We start from the raw sequence: 25,505 nt of genomic DNA, 5'->3' as shown, positions 1-25,505 counted from the left end.
TTAGATAAGTGAGGGGGTCTCAACAGATACTAGAAATTTGATATGCGTAAATAAAATAGATTTTGAGTTACAGGGGGGTCGAATTTGGCCCGAAATGGTTCGTGTAATATAACCCACGGCCGGTGTGTCGCTTTTTTTGCTCGAACTTGGCGGACACACTGCCGTGTGTCTAGATAACCCTCTATGTTTTAAGCTCTGTAAAGTATTACAAAATGGCTAAGAATTATCTTCAAGGTATAATTATAATGGCTGCGGGTTGTTCGAAAGAGATACCGCGGCCCTGGTACAAAAAAGGCCTATGACGGAACACGACGGTTTTTAGTCAGTAAGAGTCTGACACTCCCTCACCGCTGCTAACCCACAGCGGGAGGAATTATAATTATACCTTTTTTTTAATGACGTCAAAATCATCAAATGACCCCTCACCGCTGCTAACCCACAGCGGGAGAATTTGACCATTGAAGACCATTCTTTTAATGTTCTAAAACCAACATCCTTGTCCACAGGTTGCACAGATAACACAAACGGCTTAGGCGCAGACGGAGTACAAGAGATAGACTATACCGACGTAGACCTAGGACTAACACAACGAGGTCCCAGGTTCGATGTCCCGCACTCGAAGAACGTGACAGCCCTAGTGGGGAAGACGGCACAGCTCAACTGCAGAGTCCATGATTTGGGGAATAGGACTGTAAGTATTAAGGATGAATATTGAAATGCTACTTAATTTTGAAGATAGATCTAACGTCATTCTAATCTCCCCTGAATAAGTACCTCCTCTGCCACAATGAATATAAAAAAAATAAAACTGAAAGTTAAGTGACGTTTCAGTATTTTGAGGTTAGACTTATCCTCTAAGTGAAAAACTCACGGATTGTTGTTAAGTTGTCTAATACAGCCTCTATCCACACGAACCTAAAGCGCCAAGCGTTGCATAAAAAATTATGATTGATTGACCCAAAACAACCAAAACTAACAAGTAAATGTTTTCATAAAAGTCAATAGAACGTAATAGTTTACAGTACATAGTTTACAGTACATTTGTTGCCGGGATTTTTTAAGCTGTTGTTGACTACTTATATTTAACCATATGTAAAACTATTAGTAGTTTTTTTTTATCAGCTCTAGTTTTTGAGATTCAGCTTAGTGCGGTTTAAAGAGAAAAAACGTGGATTTACCTTAAAGAATATTTGTTTAAAAATTATATTAATTGTTAAGTTCCAAAAAACTTGGCTTTAAAGCTCTTCTCTTATGTGTAGACTTTGGGAAATGGCGTATCAGAGACCAGCAATAGTCAGACATCATATTTACATCCCAGAAACCCAGATAACGTTCTTCCATGACACGTTAATCTTGATGCATACGCTCTCCCTGCTCTTCGCTCATATCTCCTAAATTTTCTGGAAATCTGTCCAGATGACTGAAGAGGAAGTGAGTTTATGCTCAAATTGCATCCAATATCTCTTAATTGTAAAAGCAGGTCTTCGACAAGTTCAACATAATTTTCATTATAATTTTTCAAAATTCAATATAATTTTTATTCTCTGAAAGTTCAGGTGAATGCTGCACTGGTCGCTGAACATATGTTCTACTTCGGTTTTGCCATTTAGCTCGATTTTTGGTGTTTAAGCTGTTTATGTTCACGCTACAAAAGTAAGAGTCGTCGAGATGATTTTTCGATTCTTTCCAAATAGTTGGTGTTTTAAGTTTAAAAGTACTTCTTTTACCACTTTTCCATAATCTTAAGTATTCAACGCACGATTTACAAACACAATCAGGAGCCCAAGATTTGTAATTTTTATCTAACAACATTCCAAAATATAAAAAATAAGTATTTTTAAGCGTCTCTGATGACATTTCTACTCTTCTCAAACACATATTCTCCACATAAGTAACAAACATGGTTTGGATTGTTCAAACAACGCCTCCTTGAACTACTCGTGTTGTAAAAACTTCACATATTTGTATAATTACAATAAAATACGTACTTCAGCGACTGAAAAAGGTTCAGAAAAGAGAAAGTCAATAACAAGTAAAGTCGAGCTACAAAAAAATTTTTGCGGGTGTAATTAATAAAAACTAAACATAAGTGAATGTTACCAGCCATTAAATCCACAGCAACAGGCAAAAAGTTTGATTTTGTAAACTAGTGTAATAATTGATAAACGAAATGAAAATGATCATTTAAAATCGCTACACATTTTACTGAAACAAGGTAACAAAACACAAATCAAAAAAATTAGTTTCGATAGTAAAATTGATGGCTCTTCAAAATTTATCACATTAGCTCCAGGTTCACTTTTAAAATAAATATTGAACAAAGTCAAATATACTGAAAATACTTTGTGCAATCATTTGTTTAAATCATGAGTACCTTGATTGTTTAATTTTTGTAGTCAATATTTATTGACTTAAACTATAAATTAATTTGTAGTGTTGTTACGCTTTTTATCGATAATTAAAATCGCAATTTATAGAACAACCTCTTGATTGAAGTATTGAGATTAAAATTGCATTGTTCAATAACAAAGTCAGGAAGAGTCCAATTAATTGTTTTATTTTCATTCGTTCATAATTAAATTAAGTGCCTTGCTTTTTACAAATATCGATATGATATTGCAGTATTCAAACACTTGACTATCATATCTTTGATTTCATCGACTGGATATCAAAGGAACTTTTAGGAATTGTACCAATAAATTCAGGCAAATATTTTTAGAAACTAGACTAGCTAGTACATTCGGGACCAATCAAAATCCACTCGTTTTAGAACCAAAACGAGTAACATAACTCATTTATCTATCCAATCCAAACAAAAGGCAATTCCACTGAGTTTAAAACAAAAAACTTCTAAAACTAGGATTACAGCGCAGTAAGCGGATTTTTAGACAAAGAACAAAATTGATATCGAATTTCTCTGGAATCAGAATATTGGTGAAAACGGTAAAGCTTTAGAAATTGTTTTCGGTGAATAAGCAATATAAATAGATTTAAAATTTAAGACTCTTTTTATATTGAGAAGTTTTGACCGTAATAATAATCACATTTTAAAGCTTATAATTAAACTTAATAAAAATCATAAATACAGCAGATCATATTTTCAAATAGGATGTTTTATTGCAAGCCAATTATATCAATACTTATTTATATTTGACATCACTAAACAACACTTTTAAATAATTTAAGGCATCACTTCAAATGATGGAATTAAGAAAAGAAACTTAAAAGAAATAGCTGTGAATACTTTATGATTATTATATGTAAGATGGATGTATTTTGTGACCAGGTATCATGGATCAGACACCGTGACATCCACCTGCTGACGTCAGGGCGGATGACGTATACCTCAGACCAGAGGTTCATCAGCGTGCACAACCCTCACACCGAGGACTGGATACTGAAGGTAAGAAATAACGAAGAAGAATTAAATATAAGAGATATGTATCGGGTAGCCCAGTTAACTGGGTTGGGGAGGTCAGATAGGGAGACGCTACGTGTAAAATACTGGTACTCAGCTGCCCCCGGTTAGACTGAAAGTTGACACTAATAAATTAATGCAAAGGTAACATACCACAGCTCTTAGATAGAATAAATATCTAACACTGTTCATGAAACTTGATAACAAAACAAATTTTACGATGTAATTGGCGGAAATAGACAGAAGCACTGGGTGGCTTTCGGTAGTAGATTTCCTCAACATAAGAGAGATACAGCCCCATCACCAATTACTTAATATATTTCGCAGCTTCTCCCCATATGACCTTCAATAAATTCTACATAACAAAATAATGACACAATAAATCCACTCAACGACATAATAATATTATCTAGGATTCTAGGCTATAATATTCAGACTATACAAATATTGAGTGATGACTCATAGCTCGGATCCATTAGGATAATGTACCTACTGTGGAGGTTACAATGATAATATATGACCTTCTTGGAGACTGGCTGGTGACAATTATTTGAAATGAGAATGTGTGAAAAGTTTGTTGCCTGTACCTATTTTAAAAGAAGGTTCAAGTTAAAAAAGTATTAATAAGCAGGTCACACCATAGATTATTGAGTACGAAAATTAATGACACCCTTGGTTAAGTGTCGTCACCTAATGTTTTACACTGAATTACGCCCGATAGCCATATAATTATTAAGATTATAAATACGTAAGTAGCTAACCTACAAAAAAGTATGTGTTATGTCTTCTGTTATTTGTGTGATTACAAAAAATTGCTCAATCGATTGAGCTGAAAGTTTGCATAGAGATAGATAGATTAACCTGGAGACGCTCTGGAAGCTCCGGCTGTAAGAGTAACCTATAACTGTCGATTTTAGTTTCGCCCTGCATACCTTATAAAATTCCAACCGTTTTCCCGCGGTTTCACCCGCGTCCCATGGGAACTGCTGCTCCTTACCGGGATAAAATAGAGCCTATGTTACTCGCAGATAATGTACTTGTCCAATACAATTTTTTACTCTTTTTAATACGGAGTACCTATGGATATTTTACCTGTAGCTTTACGTCAAATGTCTTCAGCAAAAACCCCTCACACCTTGTCCAGACAGGTAATTTGATACAAAAGCCCGTCTCCTAAGTGGAGCTGCAACATTAATCATCTGAGCATATCGCAGCTTCACGCTGCTTGCTCTGCAGCTCTTCACATAATGCTTTTGACACTTTTTACTGTCTTTTGTTTTTTAGCTATAGTGTAAGTAAGTAGTTGTTTGTAAGTAGTGTCCCATTATATGGGACTTTCCGTCAGTTGCACAAAGCTCCATTTAAATTAAAGCTTCAATAAATCTATTGCTAACCCTTTTAATTTTGTTGACAAAGAAAGAGTCAGCAATAGATTTAAAGGAGCTTTAACTTAAATGGAGCTTTGTGCAACTGACGGTTAGACACATTTTTTTCTAAAGGTTCATGAGAATAGAGACGTAATGCCTTAATACTTTGTTCAGAAATACACTCTTGGAGAAACATATTTTATTCGATTAAACAGAAGTACAACAAAAACGATAAAATCCCTGAACATGTGAACATATTTTTGGGCATGTATATGCCCCACGAAACTGGTTACACTGAAACATAATTTTAAAACTTATATACTGTGTATTACAAATTAAAGTACTCTTAAAACAGAAGTAGAGTGTAATGGTCCCTTATAAAGTATCAATTATTTTTTTAAACGTTGTGTGATTTTGAATAGGGCATGAAACTAAGATGTAAAGCCTTTCCAGAAGCACGTAGGGTCATAGGCATAGTCAATGGTGATAAACAGAAAGAGTTACTTCTGCAATTCTATTTAGCAGCAAACATTTTTTTCCAAGCTGTATAGTAAAAATGTATTATTTGTTCCCAGATTCGGTTTCCGCAACGTCGCGACTCTGGTATATACGAATGCCAAGTCGGCACCACGCCTCCCATCGGCCATAGAATGTACCTCTCCGTCGTCGGTAAGTACAAGAGTTCCTTTTTTCATAGAAATAAAGAACTTATTAAAATAAAAATGAACGAATTATTTACTGGGATACACAACAATAAGCGTTAAATAAAAGATAATGCTTTATCATTTCAATAACTACTGAATATGCCAAAAAATATAACTGATAAATCTACTACGTTGCTGAGCATGTTACCCAAGGGTTTCATTCTAAAGCCAAGTTGATTGCATCCCATAATTATGTGAGTAAAGGCCAAATAGGTACTGAAACATGATTCAGTTTCAGGGACTCAATGATAATAATAATTAACCTTATACCTATAGGTACTCCTTCGCATAAAACTTAAATAAAAACGGCAGGCGCAAGCTTTTTACAAAAAAAAAAAAAATATACAAAAATAAAACGCTACAAGTTAGTGGCACAATTCGAAATTAGAATAATGTATTCAAATATAAACAGAACTACTTCGGATGGCGCCAATTGGTTGAAAAAATCTGAGAGCTCTCCTAGTTACAGAGAATACCTGAACAGCCAATTTGTGATTTAAAAATAGAATTTTTATAGCGACCTTTTTTCTTTTAACTTTTTGTATTTATTTAAAATTAAATAGAGAATGTCAATTATTTATTTATGATTTTTTTTTTATGTGAGGACTCAACTTTATTTTTTTTTGTTTTCAAATATCTTTCGTTTACGGTCCATTTAATTTACTTTATGTCAACATGTCTCATATTTCATCACTCATCAGATATATTAGATGATGAATATTATATTTTCATATGAGCCCAATTTTTGGCTACTCACTTCTAGAGACTTTCTCAGATACTTAAACCTGGCTTAATGATACATATAAAATAGGTTTATCATAGGGGACCTTACATGCTGTGCTAAAAAAACTACTTAATAAAATTCACAACAAAAATGTAAACACAAAATTAATTAAATCTTTTTACAGCTATAAAATTCATTTAAATGTACAAGTATTTACAGCAATATTTTCTTTGACCACGGTCATGCACCATTTACTCAGCGTATTCAAACCATATATCTTTTCTTTACGATCTCACGATCCCTACTAATATTATAAATGCGAAAGATACTCTGTCTGTCTGTTACAATTTCAAGTCTAAACCACTGAGCTAATTTTAATAAAATTTGGTACAGAGATGGAGTTGACCTTGAGAAAGAACTTAGGATAGTTTTTATCCCGGACTTTTGAAGAGTTCTCTTGGAAATGCGATATAACCGAACTCGACGCGGGCGAAGCCGCGGGCGGAACCTAGTTGTAAATAAAAACTATTTTTACTATTCCACGCTAGGTTATTATTTATCACTTTTAAAATCAAAGCAAGAGAAATCTGCGTGCATTCAGTTTTTATCTAGACTTTTCTAGAGTCTGCATAAAATGAAACTAGACTGAAAAGAAGCCAGTTAACTTATTCGCCTTACTGAGTTAATGGCCGAGAGAATTCTTTTTGGAATAAAAGCTGGGTATGTTAAATGAGAAACATTAACGGAATGGATTTTTTAAATATTCTTGCATTCGTGTTCATTGATTTTTTTTTGAGTTTGCGGTAGTTTGGTCAAGTATTTTTTTTTGTCAGGGACATAATTTAAAAGAAAATTGTGTTACACTGCTTATAACTCAAGAATGACTGGACTGTTTAAGCTAAAATTTAGAGAGGAGGTAGCTCAGACCTGGGAGAAAGACATAAGATTTTGTCACTATCTAGCTCCGGGCAGTAGCTAGCACGGAACTTGAGTGAAACCGCAAGAAGTCGTCTTGTTATATAAAAGATCAAAATGAATTATTCGAATTTATTATTTCTCATCATCAGCTCATTTTTATATGGGCACATCGGAGCACTATATTTTCTCCATTCATAGTTTTTAAATTTTCCAAAAGAGTAGGTAGGAAAAATATAACCCAAAAAACCATCAAAAACAAAAGAACCGATATTTATTTAATCAAACCGATATCTTTGGCAACGCAAGCAATGCCATTTGCGATTTTATACGTTCTCGGATATGTTGGCATCAGCCATTTTTTATTACACAGGGTGTTCACAAAGGTCAGGGCCGCTATAAAACCGTTCAGTGGGTGAATCAATATTGATTACATGTTGGTACAGTTATGGTTTTGATTGTTCTTTAGTTTTTTCTTTGTTAGAGCATTTTTATTGCTTTTTTTTTGTAAAAATTTTCTCATTTTGTTTAGATTTATATTTTTGTATCCTGATGTATATTCAATTTGAATACTTTAAATTTTCTTTGCGTTTCTTAAAATCTCATTAGTTTGTCACTTAAGAAAAGTTACTTTTTCAAATGGCAAATCATTATTATTTAAGTATAGCATAGTAGATTTTTTACGCGGACATAATATGTACATACGTACATAATATTGGACATAAAAAAGGTAAAGAACTTGTAAAACATTTTAAATCAAAGCACCGATACATTATGTTTATTTATTCTTCGCAACTTTTTGATAAACGGCCCATATTAACAATGCCAATTTATTAACGTAACACGAACAAACAAAACCAAAGTATTTATTTTTCTTCAGACTTTTGGGAAACCTAAAAGAGGGTTCGCCTTAGGCAACCCGACAAAAATTACACAGATACAAAATAAAAAATAAAAGAAATTTTTAGCGACACAGAATTACGTATTATTTATGAGGCAGCCTCGCTTCAGGCTTGACTTCAGTACAAAAACATCTAATTTTTCACGTTCATATAAAATAATCTGCGAACAACCTCGCTTGCTTTACGTCAAGGTATTTTCAAAATCTTTGGTTATTGGGATTAAATTTGATCACAAGAATATGCTTAGCAAGATTTATTTTTATACGTCAGTTTTAAGACGACAAGGAAAATTCTTAATTTTGTGCTCATAAAATATAAAATTCGCTGATTTTGCATCAAGTTTCCTTGTGTCACCTCATTTTAACGAACATTGCAGAATAGCATACGATTTATGAAACTGAATTATTCCGGATTTCATGTGGATTTTGTTGAACAGACACGCATTTTTCTAAATTACGGTCCACCAGTATTGAAAAATAACCTTCGAATTAAATCTGGAATATTTTTCCGAATTTTCATCATTAATTCTAGTTACACATTTTCATAATAATGATAGTTAAACATTTCAGTCCAAACATTTTTTTTTTAATATTCGATCATCAAAGAACCCAGTTTAATATTTATTTCCAACCTCATTATTAAGTTCGAGCAACTCATATTACTTTAGATCGAGTCTTTTGAAGTCTACAGGGACCTAGCGAAAAATATAATTATGTGGTCCAAGATTTGGTTTTTGAATTTATAAGTAGGTATACTAATAAACCAAAAGTCTGACCTCCGTTTTTTCATAAAAAATAAGTTGAGTTTGGTTAGATTTTTCTGAGGATTCTTCTAATTCTCGCTTTATCGTCCACATAAATATACCATGTAGTACTGAGAACAAGCACATAAACAGAAATGATCCGCACAACACGAAAACCGAAATCCAACCAATAAAACAACATTCTTAAACAAACTGAATAGAAATCACACGAGAAACCTTCACATGAAAGCCCAAATTACGACCCCATTGTATTATTCATCCTACCTTTCCCAAACCCATATTCCCCATACGATTTTGAAAGGAATCATCAAAACATGCATACAGCATAAAACAGTCGATTTGAGCGGGAAATTTCGCAGAACTGTCAAACCGTTCCCCGCGGAATTCTCCCAAAAAATTCTCGAACATTCGACGAAGGAAGTATGTTTATGAAATTGGTGACGTATTGGTACAGGCGCAATTTAGTTACGTTCTAGTTTTCCTTGTGAAAGAATATGTTTATGGCATTTCTTCGTACGTTCGGTTAATGGTCTGCCAAATTTTGAGTTGTTACCGGGTTCGATAGCGTTCCTTTGTTTGTGAGACCAATTGTTTCTTATTGTTATGTGTCGTTTACTTTCTATTCTCTTTCGTTTCTTTTTAAATTATTTACTTTTATGATCAATATTTTTGTATTAGAAGCTTTTGGTAGTTAAAAATATGCCACAGGATCATCCCTTTCTTCATCAGCATCAATTTTTATTTTAACCTTCCTAAATTCTTTAAATACAGCCTCCACAAACCACGGAAGCTCTTAAACGATTAATGGAATAAAGGACCAAAATGCCAAGTTTCCTACAGATCTTTCTCATTTCTTCACATTTAAAACTGCCAGTAATGGCTTAATTGTGAAAAAAATACGGTTTGAGTAATGACATGCTGGTTTTCATTTGACCTTAGAGCTCCATAGTGACTTTTATTTTTTAGCTATGAGTATGATTTTCAAATAACGAAAGGGGTTTTGTGAATTCCATGTTGCTATGCGGTGCTATGATTTATATTTTTGGTTATTGGACCATGACCTTTTCTTTCCATCATATTATATAGTTTGTTTTGGATTTGTAGACATTTAATGTTTTATTTATCGTCAATACAGATACTGAAAAAATTAAATTTGACTTACAATTCAAAGTTTAGGACAGTTTCAGTTCCAGCGTGGATTTTCATATCTTTCTTTAACTCAATACGATCAACCGTGTGTACCTCTCTTAACTTTCCAAAAGTATGAACTACATATACTTTGACTTCTCAAAATGTTATCAGGCCCACACATGACCTACCCCAACGTCTAGAATGTTCCATCACAAAAGGTTGGTTAGATAAAGTCTGGACGTTCGAGTTGTACTGACGTGATTTCATATTCATAAGAGATACGTAGAAAATATTCAGCTCCAACTTCCAATTCATCGGTTTTGGCATTGATAAATACGAGTTTCCAAACGAATTTTGAAGATTTTAGAATACATTTTTGAATTGAAAAGTTGCTTGGACCCAATTCAAGTTTTGTATTTATAATATTTGATTTGTTATTTATGATTTTTGAGGCAAAGAGTTTTTGGCTACACGAACCTTTTTATTGAAGAAGCGTGTTTTATCGCTAACTGTAATGGGAATTAAAGTTTTAATAAGTCAGACTAGCTAGCTAAAATAATCAAGACTTTCAATTGTATCTAGGACTGTAAAACTAAAACAGTTTTGAACAAAATTAACGTAGAAAACAATCCCAAACAACTTGTCTGGAGACTGGAAGTGTCATCAAATATCTATTGCTGTATTGTTGACAGTCTCAAAAGTTACATCTTTTGAACCACTTAGCAGCTTTAAAAGAGGCTCATCTTGTCCAACTTGGTTGTAAACAAATAATTCCGTTTACAACTCAGGATTGATTTCAAAGCGCTCCTTATTATGAAGTTTCTATTGCTGGTCTTTTGATGGTAGATGAGAAAATGAGAACTGAACTTGATATTTTGTTTGGTTGTTAATGAAATGGTGAGAAGTAATTATCGCATAATAGGTGATTCATACACAGAGATCGTATTGCCCACTTCCGACTTTTCGCAGGACAGATCCGATCCGATCCATTTTTTGTTGGACTACTCCATAGTCCAACAAAAAAATTATTCGACTAGGATTTTCTGACCGACTTTTATAATAATATGGCGTGCTAAAAGTGCAATGCACAACTTTTGATATTAGTGTGTTCTCCAATTTATATGACGCGGGAAGGCAGCCTAAACAAGTTTCATTTGTCGCTCAGAATCCTTTAGCTGACGTGCTTGACACATTTGATAAACAATACACATGTATGGAAATTGAAACCGCTTTCCGCTTCTAGCTTGAGACACTAGACGTTTCTTCAGATCAGCGACAAAGCCATTAAAAAGCTGTCCATTAAAATATGCGCTCTAAATTATTACACTCGATGGTTATAACTGACTTTTATTTGTCTGCAAATTTTATTAGGTCTCAAGTCATTAAATTAAAGACGTATGTTTTTATAGCTCTTAATTATATTATAAAGCTGAAAAGCGAAATATGGCACTCGGAAACCTATTACGCCTAGTCTAATTTAATTGCTTTTTTTGTGACATTACAACTAAAACACTAAAGACCAGTCAACAATAACCAAAATTTGAACCCGTCAAACGAAACCCAACTCTATTCTCCACTAACAAAGTCTATTTTTCCAAGCAGAGCCTCTGACGACGATCCTGGGGGGTCCGGAGCTGTTCATCAATACCGGCAGCACCATCAACCTGACGTGTGTGGTGCAGCACTCCCCGGAGCCGCCACCAGCTATACGATGGACTCATAATGATGAGGTGAGGAACCTACTGATACCTTTGCCCAAATTGCAGCAGTTGTCGGGATGGTATGGGTCTTTTTTATGATAAATTATCAAATGACCTTGCTGTGGGTTAGCAGCGTGAGGGAGTGTCAGACTCTAACTGACTAAAACCCATCATGTTCCTTCTTAGACCTTTTATGTACCAGGGCCGCGGTAACTCTCTCGAACAATCCCACAGCCCCGGCAGGTCTTTAACCTGGTGGGTCCCGCTGGGGATCTGTATGGTCTAGCCTCAGGAGGTACTACATGTTGGACTTGTATTGCTGTTTTATTGTGGTTTGACTCAGTTTATGATGATACTACTCTTTTTCTACAACTGAATCAGGGAGCAACAAAATTTTCTCTTGAACCTAAATTAAATGACCAACCAATTGTTGCAAAACATGTCATTTTAACGCATCATTATCAAACCATCGTCTGTCGACAACATCAATATGTAATTTTAGATAGTGATTACTTACCACACTAAATTGGACTGTCAGGCCATCAGCTTAACAAAGTTCTACAAATTACTGTATCATCAGGAAGACCCTTAAAGTTCCAAATGCCCTCACTAGACAATACCCTACAGACCATTCATTGTAACACCACTTTATTTATAGCTACAAGCAAATTGTTTTTGACAAACAGTTGTTGCAACATAAATACGCGAACAATTTACATCTGTCTCCAATTTGCATAAATTCGGCAACGGTATCAAATGATTGAATCTGGCAGTTTCGGTTCGGCAAATAAATTAGTTGTACACCAACTTTGTTAACTCTGAGGTGTTGCTGGTACACTGTGCATTAAACGAATGCTAGGCAGCTGTATGAGAAAGTTAAATAAGAGTACAAAGGATTGATTAACAAACAAAGTGGTGTTAGATGGGTAATAGAAAGTGAATATAAGTGTAATTTTCGAAGGTCAACATCGAACAGGGACTTGGAAATTGGATCTTGGAAAATATTACGCTTATAAGAACAATACACCAAAATGCACTTATCCAAAAGTTATTTTTAATTTGGGTCAGCAGTTTCACTCTGAAAGTATTCCAAATGGACATACATTTTCGAATTTATAACATTAAAACGAAGATTTAAATCCACTTTTGTCGACAGCATCATTTTCGACCCTCCCTACTTCAAACTGATCCAACACAAGTATAATAATTACATTTATCATGCTGTCTGCAGAGGCTACGTGACATTGGGACCTTAAAACTCCGGCATTTTTGGACCCCTCCCTTAGACCAAGCGTCAGCAAAATTATCTCCTCTGTCAACGCCCTGACAAGATATATAACGATGTTCTGAAAAAAAATTGCGGTGTCGCTGTCAGTAAAGATATTGTTGTGAGAATATTCTTTGGTGCACTTTATGAAATTAGGAAAGTCGAAAGTAAGAGGAAGATTTAGAATGGTCCAGTTTTTAATAATACTGATTATTCGGTAGCCTTACTTAATCAAAAATTCAATAACAAAAGACGTGCAATAGATTTGTTTGAAGCAAAACATTAGAGGTATATAGATACATACATATAGGTATGTATGCTACATTTAATTTTTGTGTAATAAAACAAAATAATTGACACTGTATTAATTGTAGATAGTATTTCAAAGCTCATACAAGCTCAAAATCAAAAGTAATATTCCGAATGTATTGATGGGACCATATTTTTACGAAAAAAGATAGTTGTAATTTTTATTTGGAAAGCCTAAAGCTATTCCATTCAGGTTAAATTGATGAACATAATATGCGATATATCAAATAATTTATCACGCTGTTAGTGAATGATATACTTTTTATATTACGTGACCACATTTTTATTTAACGTATTTGTATTTAACGACTGATTCAGCAAATATTTTTATGTCTACGCAACTTTCGGGATCGTTTCCATATTTAACTGATTGACAACTGAACTTTGTTTAAGGTCAATTTTTGCCTTACATAAATTATTTTGAAAGGACATTGTAACACTGCAAACTTAATCGGCCGATAGTTTGTTTAGGCCCATCAATCATCAGTATGAATATGAATGGTCAGGTAATCAGGTATTTAGCCGGTATCAGACTGACCCAAAACTTTTATTGAGATTTTCAACTATCTGCAGTGGAGCACTCTCACAGTCAATATTCCTTTAAAATCAATACATTAAAAGGACGTTTATAACAGCAAAACATTCACCAACAAATACCTAAAAGGGAGGATCCCATTTATTTCCCTTTAGCGCATTTAGGGAACACTTAATACGAATTCGTTTTCACCAAAGTTTAAGTGTCCCTTATAACCTATTAGGGGATCCCTTATTCTAAGTGACATTTAGTCAGGGAAACGTTAAGAGATTCTTGGTGAAAACGGGCATAATATCTCATACTTTTAAAGTCAAATGTATCATGTCCCAATGTTTGTCGACACGCCAAAGTAACAAAATGTACCGAGCTTCTCTAAATTGAGGGATCGTCGCCCCACTGGCGCCTTGTTTAAACTTTATATACTTTATTTTATGGGGATCTGCTTTGAGTGACGATTTTATTTGTACAACTATTTCATGGGTACATTTGGCGGATAAATTCTAGATAATATATTGATCAGTTCAGTGGTTTAGGCTACTTTGTGGTAGCATGGAGATTCATTATTATGTCTGCCGAAATTAACATTGTACTAATGTTATTGGTGAATTTGATTAGATACAGGCATAATTTAACTTTAATCCCCATAATGTTTTTGCTGAAGAAGAGAGCCAGTAGGTACATGCTATATACTATCATTTCTTTGTTTTTTTTTTCATGTAAGGAAAGCCCATGTGAATCCACTGTTAGAAAATATCATTTGAATGAGCATGATCATCCTATTTATTACTCTTATTTGGCATGATCATCCTATTTATTAGCCTCACTTTATGTTATAACCGTAAAATTACCTTTTCAACCCATAAAGCATTGAAGCGACACTAAAGCTCACCATTTGCTATACAAATGTAATAGCTAACAGCAAATCCTTCAACGGATAACCTACTTATTACAGTACCCGCACACTGCAAACTTATAGTCGGCCGATAGTTTGTTTTAGCTCACAAATTAGTATGAAGATGAATTGTAGTAGAACGTCACCCAGATCAGGTATTTAGCTGGTATCAAACCGACTAAAATCAAAAATCGTTCATTTAACTTCGCACAAAACAGCACTTTTTTAACGTCAATAATTTACAATAGACAGCCCCCAAAACGACCACCCTTCACCACTTCCTATGTGTTTTTGCTGGGAAGAAGAAGTGGCGCATCAAACTCCCTAGCTACAACTATGCTTGGTAGCATAGTTTTAGTATCTTCAAATTCAATCCTGATTTTCTTTAAATATTTTGCCGACCAGGTCAACTATCGGCCGACTATTTAGTCTGTAGCGTACGACTATTCTTATTAGTATTCAGCCGGGTTACGGTACAAATGTGCGTCGTGTTTGCATGAAATCAATTTCGCGCGTCTACGTCAACGTTTCTACTTGATTCATTTATTTTATAAAGCTACACTGAGACTCGGTAATTTTAAACGCTTTAAGGGATCTTCTGCGTTTGTGTGAGAAAGAATTATTTAGTTCAGACTTGAGATTGAATTTGCATTAGCAGATGTCTTTCTAGAGGTGATATTACTTGATCTAAAACTGTTACCTTACCTGATTTAAGAGTGAAAGAGTCACTTTAAAATTACAAAGCACATATATCATAATGTCCCCTTACTTGTAACTTAATTAACGTGTGAATTAGGTATGTCATTAGTCAGTCCTGCGCTTGGTATCTATTCTATATCCGGTTGCGGATTGCTGTCCTTTACAGACTATGTGTGTGTGAGAATGGAAGTGCATTAATGTCCTCGCGCAACCACTATAATTATGCCCTGGCTTATCTCCATCAAGAAAGCACTGGTACTCAGCTACATTCGGTAAGACTGGAAGCCGACCCCAACGTAGATGGGAAAAAGGCTCGGAGTATAGTGATTATCTCCTTCAAGAACAGCTTCGGGAATTAATATTATAATATTCCAATTACATTCTACTATTGAACGACTCCCTGACACATTCTTCTTCTGCCACAAAATTCCTTGCCAGCTCTTTGCTCCATTTTTTCATAACTAACACATCTAGCACAAAACTTTAACAAAGCAGACTTCGCTTCCCAGTTACATCAATAATAAGAGTCTTTAGTATTCAATATGTGTGTGTGTTTGAACCACGGAGAACAATATGACTGGCAGAGGTGCCATGACGGAAAATCGTCTAAGAAAGTAGCGCGCCAAAATGCGGGTGAGCGGGGACGAATAACGTTACTGATTTCGCCCTTACGCCTTCTTTGAGTCCGATCATTAGTTGTAATACCAAATAGTTTTTTGATATTTGAATTCGTTGATAGATGCCTCAAAGAACCCGAAAGCCTCGTTAGTTCACTCGTAAATGATCGTTTTTATCATGTCTCTCGTACAAATCTGACCTAGTAGAAGGCGCCTGACCTACCAGCATTGTGGCATCTGAGCTCAACTTTCCTTACTCCGTGGTTTGAACTAAATTAAGTGACATAGACTATGTGGCGTCTTCACCACCCCTTTTATAAACAACTTGATTTGAATTCTTGCCAGTTTCTTACAAAAGGGTTGCCAAGATATGGGAACGTCATTTGTTTCAATAAATGCGGTTTCAAGTATGTTCGCTATTTGTTCTGTATGTTATACGAATGTGTTTTTTTGGGTCATGGTGTTATTAGTTTTTTTTTTATGTTATTTTTTTTTTTTCAAGAAATGACTATTGAACTGTGCCAAAAGCCGATTGGGTACTAAACATTCTGTATAATGTGGCTTTAAGATACTGTATAGTTTTGTTTAGTATCGAGGCAACACATATTACTATGTATTTTAATATTGTATAACCAAGCTTAAACAAAGAGCTACAAAAGCAAATAATATGCAGCAATGCTAGAAAATATCAAGCCATTTGCCGTCACACGTTATACGAATCAGTTTTACACCTAAGGCAACAATTCACATAATTTTTTCACGTTCCTTTTTACGTTTGCTACGTTCATGCAGAAAATAATTAAGTCATAAATCCTACATGTTTTCTAAGTCGTTAAGAAATTAACCCGCTTTAAAACTGATGGGCCATTGCAGTTTAACTTTAACTAATTCACAGTAGTTTACTGCAAATTACTTAACTGCAGTTTTTATCGAGTTCTAAGTTACTGTACTTTGTGTAGTACAATATTTAAGCGTAATAAACTTTTATTAAGTATGCTACTTAACTAGAGGTATGATTTTGTTTTCTATCGTTTATAGTTTAACTGTTTAGTAATTTAACTTTAACAAAGTACTGTTTATTACTGTTTACGGCTGTTTGTTAACATAATTGTGGTTAACTGATAAAATATTTTATGCTCAATTGGTTTTTGGTAGTCATAGTTTAGTAATAGGTAACATAATTGATGACTGCTATTAAAACATTTTAACTATGTAGCAGTTTGTCGATATCCAAACATACAATAAAGGTAGACTAACTCTATTAAAAAAATGTGTTGTATAAATAAGCTATCGAATTTCATATTTAGAGGCCCATTATGAATACAATTTACAGAGAAATCGAACTTGAGAAACTTTATTTGTCCCAAAAACCAACATCTTCTTTATAATCTTATTATATTATTGTACTCCTATTATATGTATCTATGTATATGTTTATATTGTTCATCCACAAGCACAAAACATCTGTACTTCTCCAAGTACAAAACTTTGTACTCATACAAGTACATCGGTGACTCCTGTTACGATTGGACCAGTAAATTGAAACTCATTTGTACAAAGTGCACTGCGTTTGACAAGTACTTCAACAATTGGACTTTTAAGAAAATAAAGAGTAGCTCGTTCCTATTGTTCAGTTACCAGGTTATTCTTTACACTAATGTATCTATTGTACGGGTGAAATGTTTGCTGGATTTTGTTTTGGGTCAAATATTTAGGTACTTATGTAAGATATGAGACTTTATTTTGCTTCCATTTTGTTATATTGGAGTTGTTTTTTAGTTGAACGATGTAAAAATATGTGTTTCATAGTTAGCATACATCAATATTTTCAGTCAGTAAGTCTGACAACCAGTCTTACCTAAGGGTATTGGATTGCCCGGGTTGAGGTGATTAGATAGGCAGTCGCTCCTTGTAAAACACTGGTACTCAGCTGCACTTGGTTAGACTGCAAGTCGACCCAACATAGTTAGGAAATGATGACATCGATATTTTCAAGTTGTAAGAGTGTTGTTGAAAGTGTTATTAATTATCTAATGTCTTACCAAACAACGCAGTGAAATAAAGTACCTATTTGTAACTGTCATTCACAAACACATACTAAACAATCTACAATGATTATAATTCTTATTCAAACAATTCATAACCTAGTTAAAACGCCATTATTCATAAATTAAATTCATTGAGCAGTTTCTCCAGAGACTATAATCTCTATTTCTTCAACAAATCACGTCTTAATTAATCAAATTAATTTTCATCTCACAATCGGCGCTCGTTCACGCCTATTTAATTTCTGGAGTGCGGCCAAATGAATAAGTTAGTTGAAATCTTATTAGAAGGGGCATTACAGGCAGTTTAGCAATTTAGAACTATTAAGAATCATGATACAAATGGGTTGTGGCTAATATGGGCAATGGAAAACAGAATCTGAAATTATTTTTTTCAGAAAATATAATCACACTAATATTCAAAAGATTTTAATGAAACTTAAAAAGTATATGGCATTAGAATGTCCCATGGGCTACCTTTTTTCAGATGCGGGAAATAGTCTTAAAGTAAAAGTAGGCTTCGCGTTAACTAACTTTTTTTTTTTTTTTTAAATATGTGACTGTGTGCATTTGTGAAATAATACAGCCGTTTCTGCATTTGGTCTTTTACAGAAAATTTAAAAATCCCTTTGAAATCTATATGTAATGTTATTCTGTTTACCTACGAGAAATTAAGAAAAGTACCTACTTAGTAGTTAAAGCTATAAGCAGAATAACTCAATTGACTAGAAAAACAATATTCGAATTCAGTTTTCCTGTTATTTCAGAATTTTATCTTTTTAACTTAGTAAAGTGGACTACTTTACTAATATAATATTGAATGAGCACACTCCAAGAAACTTGCTGAAATTATTATATTTTCAAACGAGAAGACGTAACGCACTCAGTATAACAAACATTGAAAATATTTAAAATGCTTTTAATTTTTTTTCCTGGAACATCCTGTTGAAATATGACGGTAGAAACGTATTATATTTCCATCATAATACGGTAAATAATTTGCTATTTTTTTTAAATATTTCAATGCTATTTTTGAAAAACACTTTAATTTACTGTTCTACCAAATCTAAATAAACATTAATTACACTTTAATGTAACTGAAGTCGATTGTAGAGTGACTACATGTACTTCGGGGTTGCGAGATTGTTCGAAAGAGTTACCTCAGCCCTGGTACATAAAGGGCTTAAGAAAGAACACGATGGGGTTTAGTTAATATGAGTCTGAAAATCCCTCAAGCTTGATGATTTCCCATAAAAAAATGGGTCATACTTATACGTTTCTTATAAAACAGTCGTCAATAGAAATATTTTTCGGTATGCAATTATTTATATTTTCTCTTTCTATCCATCAGGAGATCAACTACGACTCCCCCCGCGGAGGGGTGTCCGTCATCACGGAAAAGGGGGAGACCACCACCTCCCACCTTCTGGTGCAGAGGGCTAAAGCCCCCGACTCCGGCAGGTATACCTGCGCACCAGCTAATGCTAACCCAAGATCTGTTCTCGTCCATGTCTTGAGCGGTAAGTCTTGTATTTTTACTCAGGAATTATAAATACATATAGGTTTTTGGGAAGACTACTCGTGTTTGCTTCTTTGGTCTTCTGCTTATAGGGTCAGTTCTAATGGTATATAATCATAAAGTTAGCACTGCAAAAATATGCTATAATTATATCTTAAATTATTAGGTATGTATATTAACTAAAGCCAAACAGCGACAGAATTTTTGGGTGCATTGCTTGTAAAAAATACAGTTTTGTTTCTTTCAAACTATTCAATAAGTCTTTACGATGTTTACTTAGTAAACATTTCACGTCTTTAGTGAATACCTTAATATGCAGGTCTCCTAAAATCCTATAATACGTGTTTCTTATTGTAATCTCGAGAACGGTCACATGAATCACCTTTCTATTTGCAAATAACCTTTCACATCACACCTGTAGGACTTTTGGTCCAAGATTAGTATTTTCCATTATTTCTACTTGTTCACGTCATCTATTATGAAAGGATTTCTTACATCATTTTACCCTTATTTTTGTATTACCTTAGTAGACGGTCGTAGTCTTAAGGTCAATACAGTTTTAGTTGCTTAGACCTAGGCTTGAATTACCACGTTAGATTCAAAACCTATCTACCAAATTGAGTATAAGTTGTCTGGGCGTTAGATAGGCAGTGCTTATGTAAAACTAACCCGAACATGGTTGGGAAAAGGAGAGGCTGATGATGAAAATGAGTATGGGTATACCGAAGTTTTAAATGTACCATGGCAAACAATGATCACATCATCTTTACATGTACCTTTGTCCAGCAAAAGAGCCGAGGAAAAACGACAACGATGACTTTTGCAGTGTTCCTAATAACATTTTCTCCCACAGGTGAGCACCCAGCTGCAATGCAGCATGGTGGTCAGCTCCGTCTCCAGTACCCCCTGTCTGCTGCCCTCCTCAGCGTCATCGTGACCCTCATGGGCTGCTAGTATCAATAACTGAACAGTTTTGTAATATATACCTTGAATAAGTGTCTCATCAACCATTTTGGGTGACAGAATGGAGTTTCAACAACTACAATTTAGCAAGCCGCTAAGACTTCGTATATGTAGATGATGTATTAAAAATGACGAAAATCTTATGCCTGTTGTGAAAAGTGAATGAAAATCCTTTGAGGAATTTCGAGTTTATCAGAAACAGAGAGATTGATTGGCGAAGCAGCTCCTTGTTTTGCAGTAATTAGCAAGGATTAATATTCTAATTATTAATATTCTGAGGGCCAGGATCGTAATTTGAATACAGAGCACAAATGCTATGTATTGACTGCGCGTCGATGCATGTGGTTGCAGATGATTTGCTTCGCTCACTGAAGCGTGGCATGTGGTAGTGTCCAAGTTACCATGTAGAAGTGAGCAAGTCTCTAAATGGACTTATAAGACTATACTACTACTACTTGAGCTATATCAACTCCAATGGCTAAAGGTGGCAACGTCGTGTATGAAGAAGTAGAAAACATTTTGTGAAGCTATAGCTATCCAAGTGTCTAGCATATCTTGATATTACTACAAAGTGGTATGATAGGAAAAATGTTTAGGTTGAAACTCCATTTTTTTACCAAAATTCTCAGGATGTAATGACTTTCCTAAGTCATCTGCAAGTCCATGTGTCAGTGAAAAAACTCAAACATTTTGTACAGGATACGTCAAAGTATAATGGCTATGAACATTGTTATATAAATATTATGTTATGAGTATGTATGATAATATCATTGATTGTAACAATCTTTTCATCACCTGTAAGTTCATCAGCTAAGCTAAGTACGTTCAGTAAGTAAAACTTAATAGCAACTTGTTAACTTCATAAGTATAAATGACAGGTTTATCAAAATCTGCCATTGTTATCGCCATTTTTAAAGTGGCATTATCTGAAGAGAAATAAATCATCATTGAAAAAATAATATCTGTAAAAAGCAGTCCTCGTAGGGTTTATCTTGCTATAAAAGTTATTGATATAAAATAATAATTCTCAATCACAGAATATCTAAACTGACAACTCGATAATTCTATGGAAAATCCCAATCAAACGATAATATTTTTATCGACTTCCGAAGATAAATCCGTCTATATTCTTGTCAAGTCCATCAAACGACTTTGATTCATAAATAATTAATAAATTGATGTTGCCAATGTTAAAAACGTCAAAGGCAAAATACATATAACATGAGGCGTAATTTTCTTTTTCCGAGAAAAGTTTTGTGACCTACGGATTAGCGAAAACGATATCAAGGGTCGTGACATTAGGACCTCGTTTATAGAAAGGAAAAGGTTCAAAAAGTTGTATGAATTAATAATTTATTTTTCATATCACTTTGTTCTTTACGGAACAGAGAAAGTTGGCGCATTTCAATATGATCCTCATTTTTCGGCGTTCGATATAAGGACTAATTAAAAAAGTTAATCGTGACACTTCTCACACTTTTGAATATGATTAAAAATTTCATTTTTTCAAAATTGTTCCGAAGTTTAAAATCGATAACTAAACCTCAGCTGGCTTTGATCAAGAGTAAAATAATCTCTGTATCATAAAAAATAAACCTGTCCAATTAGGAAACGAAGATGTTCAAAAACAAGAAAGTAAGCATTCATTATAGAAATATAGCAATTTTTGCTCAGCTCAGCTTTGTCACAAAAATCTGTCTCGACAAAGTCAATATCAATTACGTTTCAGAAATTGGGATTCGCGTGTGACGTAAGCAATGGGCGTGTCCTTACATTTTTCTATAAAAACTATAGCAGAATACAAATGAGGAAAATACATTTACTTCCCTATTAATTAACGGAAGTAAGGGTGTTTTCTGAAGTGGTAAATCATTTGGGTGGACAGGTAATTTAATCAGATTTGTCGGACTGTCCTTTCACACAGTCATAGGCGTATCGTGATTGTTTCTGACATTTATATAACGTCTAACTTTGAATTTAACGTACCCTTTGTATACGATCTCGTCAAACAAATTAAATAAAGTAACACTTTAATTAATATACCTATTTCTGGTCTGTTTGATCGAGTTCTGTAAACCTTTCGAAATAATAACAATTTAGATTGCTAAATATAGATCTGGTAATGTAATTGACAAAATTGACGTAAACGGTTCTCGAGTCCTTTTCAGTTAAATATTTCTGTCCCTCTGTCAAATTGGTTCAGATCACTTAAGAAACCTTGTCAGATATTTATTTATAGTTTGTTGGACGTTTTGTGTGACAATTATAAGTCGTTAAACAATTATTATCGTTTTCTTCTTCATCAAATATTACTTTCATATTGTCACAAAGTTTCTTTAAATATTCATTGTGTTAATTTATGAAGATTATCCCCTTGATAGCTCCGTTTTTATTGCTCGAAATAGCCGTTTAAAGTTTTATCATATTAAAGTTTTATTACTTTTGTCTTACGGCTCAAGAAACAAACATGTTTGTCGAAGAACTAATTCAGATATAGGTATAATTTCTATAGTTATCTTAACGACTCTTTTTCGTATTTTAAAGGCCTTTTTCACTCAAACTTTTTTCAAAAAACGTTTAAGAAATGAAACTCAAATTATGTGGTTAATGAATATTGACAGTTTAAAAAAGGAAAGCTAGGACAGTATCTGAATTTGAAAGACAAAAATAACAATTCTAATAATACAAACGATGAACAGAAAAATAGCCTGCCACCTGCAGCCGCTTTCGTTCATCCGATGAGCGTAAAAGAAAAAAAAACGCAAAAGCAATTTTAGTTGGAAATTGTCTTATAGAAATAATTTATTCACGAGTTTCACTCGAAGACACGTCGTTTTCGAGACAAGTCACTTCAAAGCGTACGTCTTAATTTATCACTGAAGGGTGAAACTGCCTTGTAATAAATTATTTGTTAAACAACCCTTGACGCGTATCAAGTACTCATAGATAGTCCATGGTAATTAATTTGGAGTAAGCTTTTGACTTTGTGGACTGATCTTTAGATTTGAATGAAATCTTACTTCGTGCATAAAACTATATGTTTCAATAACGAAAATTACTGATAACTGGTAATATAATAAAACTGACTGCATATTGAATTTAATTAACATCTTTTTTACGAAATGGACTACAGGCGTACCCCAAGGATCTTTCTTCGGCCCTAAATGTTTTAGGGCAAAGTCGAATACATTTTTATGGTTTGATTTAAACTCCATGTTACATATATAAATTGGGCATAGATTTCCAATTAAGTTTTGACTATGTTACTGTAATATGGACCTTAAATCAATACCATCGAGTTTGTATCCGCTTGAAGGATACATATTTTTGTGAATCACATGGTTATAACAAAATGGTTGAATGTATCATAATTCTGCAATGATTGGTTGATTGCTACGCGTATTGTACATAATATAACTGTCACAAAGTAACAGACATGTAAGTCCAAATGATGTAGTTATTGTAAACAATTGTTTTGTTGCATTATTTATTGTTAAATGGAATGACTAGTTGTTTTCTCTCTTAGAAAATTCTATAGGGGATAGGAATGAGTAAGCTTTTGTAAACAGTACAACGAACCATAGGAGTATTGTTTTCTTTAAAGGTTCTTACCATCTTCAAGTTAAATTATGATAGAATTTCATTGTTAACTTCAAAATGTAATTAAATTCTGTTCTGTGAAGATTGAGAAATATAGTTTAAAAATAATTGATACGTTTTCCGAATTACGATCACATTAATTAATGCAACAAAATCGATTCTAATATAAAAATACAATTTGTAAATAAGTATTAATAAAAGTAGCTATATAACACCGTTTCGTTGTTTCTTCGTGTTTATTTCAAGCATTTAATATAACTACTAGATTAGAACATCTGTCAAAATTTGATATAAAAATGGATACTTTATAAAAAAATACTTTTAAAAGGTATGAAATATTAGTAATAATAATTAATATAATGGTATAATAGCTTAAGTCTATAGTTATTTGAACGATGACATAGATTTTAAGGCTAATTAAGTTTTATGAATATTGTTTTTTTATAGTCTATCGATGTAATACGGTTGTGTAAATACAGTATGATATAAGAAGTTATTTAAGAAAATAAATCTATTGATCGTCGGAGTCGTTTTGTTTTATTTATTATCTAAAAACAGACCACATTGTACCTTCAGAAAACGCAGTAGTTATGGTAGGTTACTTTCATTTCCTAATGTTGTAAGTTAAATTTTCTCATCTAATCATGGCCTCAGACTATTTTGACTCACAAAACCTAGCGAATTTGAAAACACAAAACTCAATCAAGGCCTTTTATCACAGTCCAATTTTATTTTATCAAATCAGATTGATTCACAATGTCAGATTCTACCACGAAATAAACTATAAAAGTACAGAAACTCTAAAAGAAAGAAAAACTAAAACTACTCTTAAAAAAGGGGTCTCAAAAAGGGTCCTTTCTACAAATCAGGTCAGACTAGACGAAGTCCCGTGCGTACCTCATTAGGCATACAAGGGTAACACTCGACGCGGGCCGCGCTAGGGACTTCTAATTACACTATATCAGGATTAGCGGGAGCTCGGGCTTGACTACATTTTGAAAATAAAGGTTAGGTTTCTTTGTGGAGCTTTGTAGTGACGATTTTAGAAGTGTGTGGCTTAGTAAGTGAAAATATTGGGAGATTGAAACTGCGTTTTCTTGGGTAAGTTTAGTAGGGTAAACCACTGTTTTAATTTATAGGTTTTCTCTTTTTCCAAATCAGTAGGTATGTGAAGGAACCTATATTTAAATTCTTTCTCCTTTGCAAGTTGCTGATAATTTAACCACCGTAGAACATAACAATAAATAATACAAGATACTTAATAAATGAATTCACCAAAGCATACAAACTGCTCCAGTATTTAAAGCCACCGTTAATTTACAAAGACAAAACCTGTCAAACGCTTGAAAACAACTCGGAATACGCTTTTGAAACACATTGGAGCACAAACGACACGCAAAATTTAACCCTCTCAATGCACGCTTCTAAAACAACG

At 33.8% G+C, this 25,505-nt stretch overlaps 1 protein-coding gene across 1 annotated transcript in view; it reads left to right on the top strand.

Annotated features, from left to right (window-relative positions):
- Positions 1-24,596, top strand: part of LOC110376233 (zwei Ig domain protein zig-8) — a 182,136-nt gene extending 157,540 nt beyond the window's left edge. Inside the window, exons 5-10 of the mRNA XM_064038087.1 lie at positions 507-691; positions 3,287-3,403; positions 5,361-5,454; positions 11,527-11,654; positions 19,340-19,508; positions 20,361-24,596. Coding sequence (XP_063894157.1) covers positions 507-691; positions 3,287-3,403; positions 5,361-5,454; positions 11,527-11,654; positions 19,340-19,508; positions 20,361-20,461 — 794 coding nt within the window. The 3' untranslated portion in view covers positions 20,462-24,596. The remainder of the gene's footprint in view (positions 1-506; positions 692-3,286; positions 3,404-5,360; positions 5,455-11,526; positions 11,655-19,339; positions 19,509-20,360) is intronic.
- The last annotated feature ends 909 nt before the right edge of the window (positions 24,597-25,505 follow it).

The sequence above is a fragment of the Helicoverpa armigera genome, chromosome 15 (assembly GCF_030705265.1).
Source record: "Helicoverpa armigera isolate CAAS_96S chromosome 15, ASM3070526v1, whole genome shotgun sequence".
NCBI classification, from domain to species: domain Eukaryota; kingdom Metazoa; phylum Arthropoda; class Insecta; order Lepidoptera; family Noctuidae; genus Helicoverpa; species Helicoverpa armigera.
The sequence above is the reverse complement of the archived record's forward strand: the minus strand, read 5'-3'. Positions and strand labels throughout refer to the sequence as shown.